Consider the following 10,471-nt stretch of genomic DNA (forward strand, 5'->3'; position numbering starts at 1 on the left):
GGGCGAGCTCGGAGCTCGAGGAGGTGGCGGCCATGGCGGGGCAGGGCTGTGCGGTGCAGGGCACGCTGGGGCAGAGCGACGCGGTGCAGGCCGCTGGGGCAGGGTGGTGCGACGGGAGGTGGAAGAAAAGGGATGAGTCACTGACAGCTAGGTCCCACGCAGACAGCTACTAACGGAGTTAACAGTACCATCCATCCCAACCCGTTCCATCCCTCGTTCCAAACAGAAAACTGGAACGGCTCGAACCCTCAAACCAAACATGAGATGGGTTCATCCCATCCCAGAAAACTGGGTTCATCCCAACCCAACCCACCTGGTCTACAAACCAAACACACGGTTTAAGTCAAATTTAGAATGACTTACTTTACCTGAAAATACATCACCATCCGTTCCAAATTATAAGACGTTTTGACTTTTCTAGATATATTGTATTTGTCATGCACATAGATATACATTGTGTCTAGATACATAATAAAATCAATGTACCTAGAAAAGTCAAAACGTCTTATAATTTAATTTAGGACAGATTTAGTATTACAGAATCAGGAGTACTTAGAACTAATAAGAATGCATGTAAACAGCAGTAAAAATTAAAAGATGGGAGGTTGCGCAAGTGACAACTAGTAGCATTCTAAAGTTAAGATGTCTAAATTAAACAGAGCCCAGCCTTAGTCCACGATCCATCTGCTTGGTCAGATGAAAATCATAGCAGTGACATGAACAGGAGCCTCATTTACATCAGCATACTTTGGGACGAAGAACTGGAAAGAGGCGTTGGGATCTGGCAGCCCATTCGAGGGACACATGCATTCAACTTGGAGCCGAGATTTCTGGTAATGCCCACTCTGGAGGAGGTGGACATGCTTGAACTGCATGAAGTAGAGCTCGAGCTCACATGTGGTGTTCTTGCTTGTCGCCGGTGACGAGGAGCTGATGGCCATGGCGGCGAGAGAGCCTACCAAGACCGCAGAGATAGCGTGGCCGAACGGTGTACTCGCCATGTTCAGCAGGAGCAGATACTGGGTGCTGCCACGGACGGCTGTGAGGAAGTTGAAGCCATCGCGGAGGTAGACGCCAAAGGACTCGACGGCACGGACGTCAGCAGTGCATGGCCAGACGTGCACCGCCTAGAGGTGCATAACGAGCATCGCTACGGAGCCGATGAAGCAACAGGCGTCGCCTGGACAGCAGCACGGCGCGTGCGGGCACTCCAGGAGGTGCTCCTCCTGGAGGTGGTATGTAGTCCTCGTGTCGCATCCGTACGGCGCGTGCGGACACGGCATGCGGACGGAGTCCACCACGCGCTCCATGGCGTGGCACTGCTGGTAGCCGCCAGGCATCGCGACGCGGCATACGTGGCATTTGACGGCATCCTTGAGCCTGTCGGAGCACAGCGAGCACACCACATGCCCCTTGGCACACTGCAAATACATGGCGACTCTAACAGTAATAAGCAAATAAAGGACAGGAAAACGGATCGACGACGCCGGAACGAACGCATGTATGTCCAGATTAGCAGGACCGGTTGTATGTACCTGGAAGATGGGTGGCTTCAGCGGGCGGTAGCAGATGCCGCACTCTAGGACATCGACGTTCTCGTCGGCCACCGTCACATCATGCACCATTGCCGATCCTGGCAAAGAGGCATTCTTGGTGCCTCCTCCTGCGGTGCCCCAAGGCTCCCATATATCCTCATGCTGGGTGGTAGGATGGCGCCCACCCTCCTGCGTCGACGAGAGCGGATCGCATCCAGTTTGGCTCTCGCCCTCCAGCCAGCATGGTGCTCGAGGACCACCGATCAGACATCTGTGATCGGGTGGACCTGTCAACTCGCTCTCCTCCGCTGGTGCTCCTGGCACACAACGCAAGTTAAAATCCACAAACAGCGTTGAACAGTTAAGAGTGTTGGGACTATCGTTTATTTGCAATCAAGGAAAGCCCCCATCCCAGAAACCCTGTACCGGGACAACATATGCCATGGCCAAAGAGAAAAAAAATGAATTTTTGTTCCACACAACAGAAGCCTATGCACCTTACAATTCACTCCTAGTACTTCTCACTCTCATTGAGCTGACCAGTGAGTCATCAAGTGGGATGCAGGCATGCAGCTGAATGGGAGGATGGCTAATAATTAGGTTGGTTGTATTAAATATGTAAGTATTTAAAGTTGGCATATGCATATGATCTACATCTCTATGGTCATTTCAAGAACAATCATATTAAAAACCATATGGGACATACTAAATAGATTAATACCGTAATATATACTCCATCACGATATACCAAAACGGATTAGCAACATACAGCCTGTTCGTTTGGCTGTGGCTTGTCGTAAACGATCGTAAATTTCCAGCCGGAACAGTATTTTTCTCTCACACAAACCAGCCAGCAGTACTTCTTCACGAACCAGCAATGATACGAACCAGCCAACCGAACAGGCTGATAATATGCCAATACCTATCGAAACAAATTGGCTTAAACTTGTCACGCATATAACTTACTACTTTGAAGCAAATACTGCACGCATAAAACCAATTTCTAAAAGTATATTCACCAACAAGCGATATACCATATGAATTACACAATCAGAATAATCATCTTTATTCTCTCCTCATTTTCTAACATAATATCCATTTTGATACTCTATAGTCTCTATTCGGCTGTGATGAGTGTGTCAAGTACGATATATGTGTTTTCATCCTTTGCATTGAACCTCAATGAATATTTAATATGTATTTAATTTAGTTGAAACCTTAAGTTATATCAGATCTTATCACATCATTCCTTTTTTTTATAGGAAAAAGTCTAGATCAAATGACTATTATTGAGGACAATGATTTAGAGTCTACCAAATTAAAGTTGTCTGGTTTTTTTTTATTGTAAGAATTTTAGCATTTTTCTTAGTACATCTCATGAGGAATAGGGGCAACAAATCAGCATAAGCATCAGCATAAGCGAAATTTCAGCGAAACGAACAGGGCCTATGTATTGTGAAGCTTTCGCTGAAGACGTCAATTAGTGATATTAAGATTCTAGTTCAAACTACAATCCTACTTGTTTTTAACTAAAAGGACCAAAATCAAACCCTAAGGAAACATATTGTCATCACAAATCACTAAATTAGAAAAAAAAAATACTATGGCACCAAACCTTAATTTATGAAGTTTAAACTATAGATAAGTGCATGCATCATTGGGACCAATGATTTTAATCTCCGGTTAAGCCTTTTACCAGCAAGTTTTCCAACAGTAATGAAATGCTATAGCTATATATAGCTATAGTTGCCGCAATTTGACTTGGTGTTTTGGGAAAATATGGCGGAAATTAGGAGCTTACCTCAACTCTTTTCAGGGGAGAGAAGAGGATGAGTCGGGGGTAACTTGGTGGTCCTCCTACTCAGCCAAGAACTGAGGAAGGTGGGATTTGCTTGTCTCCTCCTCGTCCCACGGCGTTACAATTCACTCCTAGTACTTCTCACTCTCATTGAGCTGACCAGTGAGTCATCGAGTGGGATGCAGACATGCAGCTGAATGAGAGGATGGCTAATAATTTAACCAGTTATTGGCTGCATACAATCGCTACATCATCAACAGCTGCTTATATAATGGATTGGCTCGGCGGATTGGGGTTTTATATCCTGTAAATAAAAGCGGCGACTTCAGGAACAGAGCACCAAGAAAACCAGAGCACCTTGGAATCACGAGCTTATGCTAACTCAGCAAAGGTTGCGGTTTTTGTGTGTGTGTGTGTGTGTGTGTGTGTGTGTGAGAGAGAGAGAGAGAGAGAGAGCAAGGTCCAAGAAAACCCCAAAAATGTGTTGATCGTCTGTAAAACCCTCTTGCACCAGCACCAAAAATCGATTCTGAGGAGCGCACGAGCATTCATCCAAGGAAAAGGGAGTCTGGGCCCATGAATCGAAGTATGAACAAGAACTGAGGTACAGAGGAAAAAGAAAAAAATAGATAACAAGATCCAAGAAAACCCCAAAATGTGTGTTTTTTTCTCTTTTGCAGCCGACTCAAGATGCCACATTTCCTTTCTTTCTTTCTTTTTTTATTGGGGATAAAAAAAGGAGAGGAGAAAACCCAAAACAAAACTAGCATTCATCTGTAAAAAGCAGATGGCACGTTTATTTATTTATTGATAACAAGGTCCAAGAAAACCCCAAAAATGTGTTGGTCGCCTGTAAAACCCTCTTCCACCAGCACCAAAAATCGATTTGAGGAGCACACGAGCATTCATCCCAGGAAAAGGCCATGAATCGAAGTATGAACCAGAACGGAGGTAACCCCAAATCGAAGCTAGCATTCGAGGGCTTTGTTAAAGGGGGGCAATGGATTGGGGGAGGAAGAAGAAGGGTTTGCTCCAGCGCATTCTCACCTGGAGCGCAGCCGACGCGGGGGAGAGCGGCTGGGTCTCCTGCGCTCCAGCTTGCTTGGTTTTAGGCAACGATCGCTTGGCTTGGATTTGGGTACCTGTGGTTAGCCGCGGCGAGCGCGAGGTGAGAGACGGGAGAAGAGACGACGGGAAGAAAGGAGAGATCTCAAGAAAGGAAGTGGAGAACTGAAGGAAGCTGACTAGCGCAGGCGTCCGGCGTTAAAAAGTGGAGATGACGAGTGCTTTCTCGTTTGTTCCGTTGAAAATGGAGAAACTCACGAGACGCTAACGTGGCTACAGATTGGGTCAAAAACAAACGGGTGCAATTCGAATTTGTCCCCGAATCCTATAGGAATCGAATGCGAAATTCATGTCAAATTTAAAAAGTTTATAGGTGCATGTGCATATCGGACTTGCTAGCGCCCGGACGGCTGATTCAGGGCGCTAGCGTGGACGGTGCTCCCGCACCCGAGGCTAACAAATGCAGCTCTCTCGCGCCCGCACCTATCCTGCTTCGAAGGCGGTGCGTGCCCATGCATGCGAGGGATCACCCGAGCCCGCTACGTTTCACGGCACGCGGTGACCCACGACGGCGCACTAGCAGCAGCAACATGTACTTTCCCGAGATCTACTTTTAAAACATACAAATAAAACACTTGTCACATACGTCTAAAAGAGATAAAACACTTAAAAGATACGTGTATAGCCAAAGCAACATGTGCAACACCAGATCTAATTTGAAACGTCCAGACATTTGCAACGTACATCTGATATAGATGAAACACTTGAAGCATGTATATAGTCATTACAACAACACCAAAGATTTACTTTTAAAATATCCAGATGAAACATTTACAACATACGTCTGAAACACCTAAAATATTTGCAACATACGCTTCCAACATGCGTATATAGTTATTGCAACATAGACAACATCCAGATGAAACACTTGAAAATGTACTTCTGAAACACCTGAAACACTTGAAAACAAGACATCGCCGGCAACCACGGCCTACCTGGTGGGGAACTGCGGTAGCCCCCTCCTCGACGGAGACCGGGGACTCGACGACAATGGACTTGGACGTGGCGACGAAGGCCTCAGCCTCGACGGCCGCGACTGTGCGCTCGGCATCAGGCTTCGGGGCAGCGTCGTAGAGCTAGGAGAGGACGCTGGGCACCGCGAGCATCTACCTAAGGCGGCGCACCACGGCGTCGCGCATGCACTGCAACGGCTGCTAGATATTGAGGACGGGAGCAGCACCTCCGCGGCATTGGCGCTCGTGGCAGCCATCGGGTGAAAGGACCTACGATGCCGCCTAGAGGAGGGTGAATAGGCGTTTCTGAAAATTAACACCTTTAAATACGGAAACGATTAGTAAAGAGAGTTTTCAAAATGGAAACTCCGAATAAAGAGTAGTACCACCCCTCACAAGTTAGCCACGGAGTATACAAGGTATAAATAATATATCTAGAAGCTACAACCCTGCAACATAAAGTTAGGACAGAGATCAAAATATATTCAGCGCTGTCAGGAAATACCGAACGTGTCCGGTATGAATACTGGACATGTCCGGTATACATGGTTTCTGCAGATCAGCACTGAACTTGCTCCTTTCGATTTCTATCTTCAAGCCAAACTGTAGGTACCTACTAGATATGACAATATACACAGAGAACCTGCACAAGAGCTGGAGCAACACAAATATCAAATGAAATGTGAATTGAGACACGATATTTGTTTTACCGAAGTTCGGACTCGTTTGAGTCCTACTCTCCGTTGAGGGGGCTGTGGGCGACCCAGCGAAGGTCAGCCCTAGAGGGTACCACGAAGGTCACTCTAGCCGGAGTCTTTTCTAACTCATTTTCCTCCTTCCACTAGTTAATTCCGAGGCAGCGGAATTGACCGTTACAACCTTTTCGAGGCACACCACAATCTCTCGGGTGCTCTTCGGCGACGTCTAACCATCTAGGATCGAAGAGTCCAAGAGTAACAAATGCAAATCACGAAATAGACAATATGCACAAGTGCTCAAGTGGTTGTATTGCTCTCTTGTTGAATTTCACTCAACCCATAATTTGATTTGGCAAATTTGATCAATCACTCACTCAGAGAGGGTTGGGAGAGTTGGCAAGGCTCAAAAACGTGTGTGTATCTCAGCAGAATCAGTAGCCTCCAAAGGTGGAGGCTTGAGGGTATTTATAGCCCCCCTTGGAAAAACTAGCCATTTTATAGCCATTGCGATATCGGACACGTTCGGTATGACTTACACTGCTCCAACGGTAACTAAGTTACAGTGACAATGTGAGGCGTCGGAACTCCCAATGAAAGCCAGAACTCCCGACTCATGTCGGAACTCTCGACCCTCAGCATATTTGAAAACCATGGTAACTAAGTTAAAGTATTTGAGGTGTCAGAACTCCCGACTCATGCTGGAACTCCTAACCATTGAAACTCCCGACTCACGGCGGAACTCCCGACCCTCAAGGCTTTTGAAAACTGCCGTTGGCCTCAGGCCGTCTATGAATATCGGGCACGTCCGGTATGACCGCCACAGTGAACTCTCAAGTCAGTTAAATCACGAGACGTCGGAACTCCCGACCATTGCCAGAACTTCCGACCGTTGGAACTCCCGACCTACGTCGAAACTCTCGATGAACCAACCCGAGAACAACAATTTTATAGTTGCTGGGCAAATATCGAACACGTCTGGTATCAATACCGGACAGACCAGCAAAAAAACACATTAGCTCTTTTGTCTCTCAAACACTCAAAACTCATATGGGTTGGCTTGAGCACTTATGAAACATTATCTATCAACATGATGCATCGCTCTTAATAGTACAGCATACCTATTAAACTCAAGATAAAAGGAAAAATAAATTTATACCATTTTAGTTGACCTCTTTTGAAAAAAATGACGTCTCTTTCAATCTTCATCAAGTAAGGGTGCCAACATGTTGACATTGATCTTTTCACTTGAGCATAGCCATCTTGAGCACGTGACTTGATTCCATTCATCAAATATGAATAACTCCAAATACATCAAGTCACTTCAAACACTTTGTCCAATATAGATTTGATCCTCCACATTGATATGACCATCGTAGCTTGATTAGTACCTCAACTAAATGCAAGTACTTCCTTCTTCACCCTAGGTAGGTTCTTCGGCCGCCAAGCCATCGCTTGCCCTTCACCCTTGCTTAGTACTAAAAGGACCTAGGATGCCGCCTAGAGGGGGGTGAATAGATGTTTTTGAAAATTAACACCTTTAAATGCGGAACGATTAGTAAACGGAGTTTCCAAAATAGAAACTCCAAACAAAGAATAGTACCACCCCTCACAAGTTAGCCACAGAGTATATAAGGTATAAAGAATATATCTAGAAGCTATAAACCTGCACCACAAAGTTAGAACTGAGAATAGATAATTTCAGCACAGAGCTCTAATACCGGACGTGTCCGGTATGAATACTGGACGTGTCCGGTATGCACGGTTTCTGTAGAACAGCCCCGAACTTGCTCCTTTCGATTTCTATCTTCAAACCAAACTGCAGGTACCTACTAGAGATATCAGTATACACAGGGAACCTGCACAAGAGCTGGAGCAACACAAATATCAAATGAAATGCGAATTGAGACACGATATTTGTTTTACCGAAGTTCAAACTCGTTCGAGTCCTACTCTCTGTTGAGGGGGCTACGGGCGACCCAGCGAAGGTCAGCCCTAGAGGATACCACGAAGGTCACTCTAGCCAGAGTCTTTTCCAACTCCTTTTCCTCCTTCCACTAGTTGATTCCGAGGCAGCGGAATCGACCGTTACAAACTTTCCGAGTCACACCACAATCTCTCGGGTGCTCTCCGACGACGCCTAACCGTCTAGGACCAAAGAGTCCAAGAGTAACAAATGCGAATCACGAGATTGGCAATATGCACAAGTGCTCAAGTGGTTGGATGGCTCTCTTTTGAATTTCACTCAACCCACAAATTGATTTTGCAAATTTGATCAATCACTCACTAAGAGAGGGTTGGCAAGGCTCAAAAACGTGTGTCTATGTCAGCAGAATCAGCAGCCTCCAAAGGTGGAGGCTTGGGGATATTTATAGCCCCAATGGAAAACTAGTCGTTTTATAGCCGTTGCCATACCGGACACGTCCGATATGACTTACACTGCACCAATGGTAACTAAGTTACAGTGAAATTGTGAGGTGTCGGAACTCCCGACTCATGCCGGAACTTCCGACCGTCGGAACTCCCGACATACGTCGGAACTCCCGACCATCAACACATTTGAAAACATCGTAAATGAGTTAAAGTATTTGAGGTGTCGGAACTCCCGACTTACGTCAGAACTCCCGACCCACAAGACACTTGAAAACTAGCCGTTGGCTTCTGGTCATCCATACCGAACATGTCCAGTATGAATACCGGACACGTCCGGTATGACCATCACAGTGAATTTCACTAAATCAGTTAAAGTGCGAGACGTCGGAACTCCTAACAGTTGCCGGTACTTTCGACAGTCGGAACTCCTGACCTACGTCGGAACTCCCGACGAGTCAACCTAAGAAAAACAAATTTACAGTTGCTGGGCAAATACCGAACACATCCGGTATTGCCAGACCTACAAGAATTCAGTTAGCTCTTTTGTCTCTCAAATACTCAAAACTCACATGGGTTGGCTTAAGCACTTATGAAACATTATCTATCAACATGATGCATCCCTCTTAATAGTACGACATTCCTACCAACTCAAATTTAAAAGTATAACGAAAATAAACCTTTGAGTTGATCTTTCTCAACCGAAGCCGTGTATTTCAATGTTCACCAAGTGAGGGTACCAACATGTCAACTTGATCTTTATCACTTGAGTTTAGCCATCTTGAGCATGTGACTTGATTTGTATCAAGTCACTTCCATCAACTACTCTAATAGTAATTTGATCCTCGACATTAATATGACCATGGTAGCTTGATTAGTACCTCAACTAAATGCAAGTACTTCCTTCTTCACCCTAGCTAGGTTCTTTGGCCACCAAGTCGTCGCTTGCCCTTCACCCTTGCTTAGTACCTCGAAGCCTTTCCTTGCTATCTTCACCATCTCAAGCCATCAAGTCACATCTTGTGTTGAATCATCCATTCATTTATATTGTTACCTTTTTCATTTCAATTTAGCAAGCTTCAAGTATGAGACCATTCCATATGCAATCCCTCATGTCTCATTAATTAATGCTTAAGAGCTTGCTTTCATATAACACATAGAAATCCCACAATAAATAAGCCTTTGCATGAATTCCATTTGCATTGTTGTCTTGTGCTTGAACTAGATTGTTTATACAACAATACATCATTTGGGCTTTCGTTAAGTACCAGTGAGATAACCTATTTCCTGTCCACACTTAGTAAACGGGTTAGACCTTTAATCATGTTGTCATTCAATCAACCAAAACCCACTAAAGGGCTAGATGCACTTTCAAGTACCTCGAAGCCTTTCCTTACTATCTTCACCATCTCAAGCCATCAAGTCACATCTTGTGTTGAATCATCCATTCATTTATATTGTTATCTTTTTTATTTCAATTTAGCAAGCTTCAAATATGAGACCATTCCATATGCAATCCCTCATGTCTCATTAATTAATTCTTACGAGCTTGCTTTCACATAGTATATGGAAATCCCACAATAAATAAGCCTTTGTATGAATTCCATTTGCATTGTTGTCTTATGCTTGAACTAGATTGTTTATACAACAATACACAATGATTTATGAGAGGCTCCCCCTTAATATGTGCTTATGATTTGGATTCACAAAATGACCTCAAATGTCAATTGCACATACTAAAACATATAGGAGACTCCCCCTAAATCATTACATCCATGGGGTGCATGTGTGTGTGACAAAGTAAAACCGTGATGCATATGACAAGATATATCACACAAGAATAATTATAAAAGCATCACATCAAATATTTTCATTCTAGCATGCATAGACCTTATAAAAATAAATACAACACATGTATGTCACACATAGCACTCATTACACATTTCTCAAGTCCACAAACCACTGAAATATATATATATATATAAATCATGTCTC

At 44.6% G+C, this 10,471-nt stretch overlaps 1 protein-coding gene across 5 annotated transcripts; it reads right to left on the reverse strand.

Moving 5' to 3' along the window:
* Positions 1-547: 547 nt before the first annotated feature.
* On the reverse strand, positions 548-4,552 carry LOC136516529 (putative E3 ubiquitin-protein ligase SINA-like 6). 5 transcript variants are annotated; one of them, XM_066509944.1, is made up of 4 exons: positions 4,381-4,552; positions 3,337-3,488; positions 1,536-1,852; positions 548-1,421 (listed from the first exon to the last, which is right to left on the reverse strand). In XM_066509944.1, exons 3-4 carry the CDS (start codon positions 1,623-1,625, stop codon positions 1,128-1,130), a joined length of 384 nt encoding a protein of 127 aa, XP_066366041.1. In that variant the 5' UTR covers positions 1,626-1,852; positions 3,337-3,488; positions 4,381-4,552; the 3' UTR covers positions 548-1,127. The 5 variants fall into 5 exon arrangements, with proteins under 5 accessions (XP_066366041.1, XP_066366040.1, XP_066366039.1 ...); XM_066509943.1 differs by having other exon boundaries at positions 3,337-3,526; XM_066509942.1 differs by having other exon boundaries at positions 3,337-3,637.
* Between the last annotated feature and the right edge of the window lie 5,919 nt (positions 4,553-10,471).

Source organism: Miscanthus floridulus, chromosome 17, assembly GCF_019320115.1.
Source record: "Miscanthus floridulus cultivar M001 chromosome 17, ASM1932011v1, whole genome shotgun sequence".
NCBI lineage: Eukaryota > Viridiplantae > Streptophyta > Magnoliopsida > Poales > Poaceae > Miscanthus > Miscanthus floridulus.

What these genes read in the sequence shown, in the direction of transcription:
- LOC136516529 (XM_066509945.1), bottom strand. Translation starts at nt 1,625, where the DNA reads ATGGTGCATGATGTGACGGTGGCCGACGAGAACGTCGATGTCCTAGAG. An exon ending in TGAAGCCACCCATCTTCCAG is followed by an intron (nt 1,422 to 1,535) that starts GTACATACAACC and finishes ATGTATTTGCAG; the next exon opens with TGTGCCAAGGGGCATGTGGT.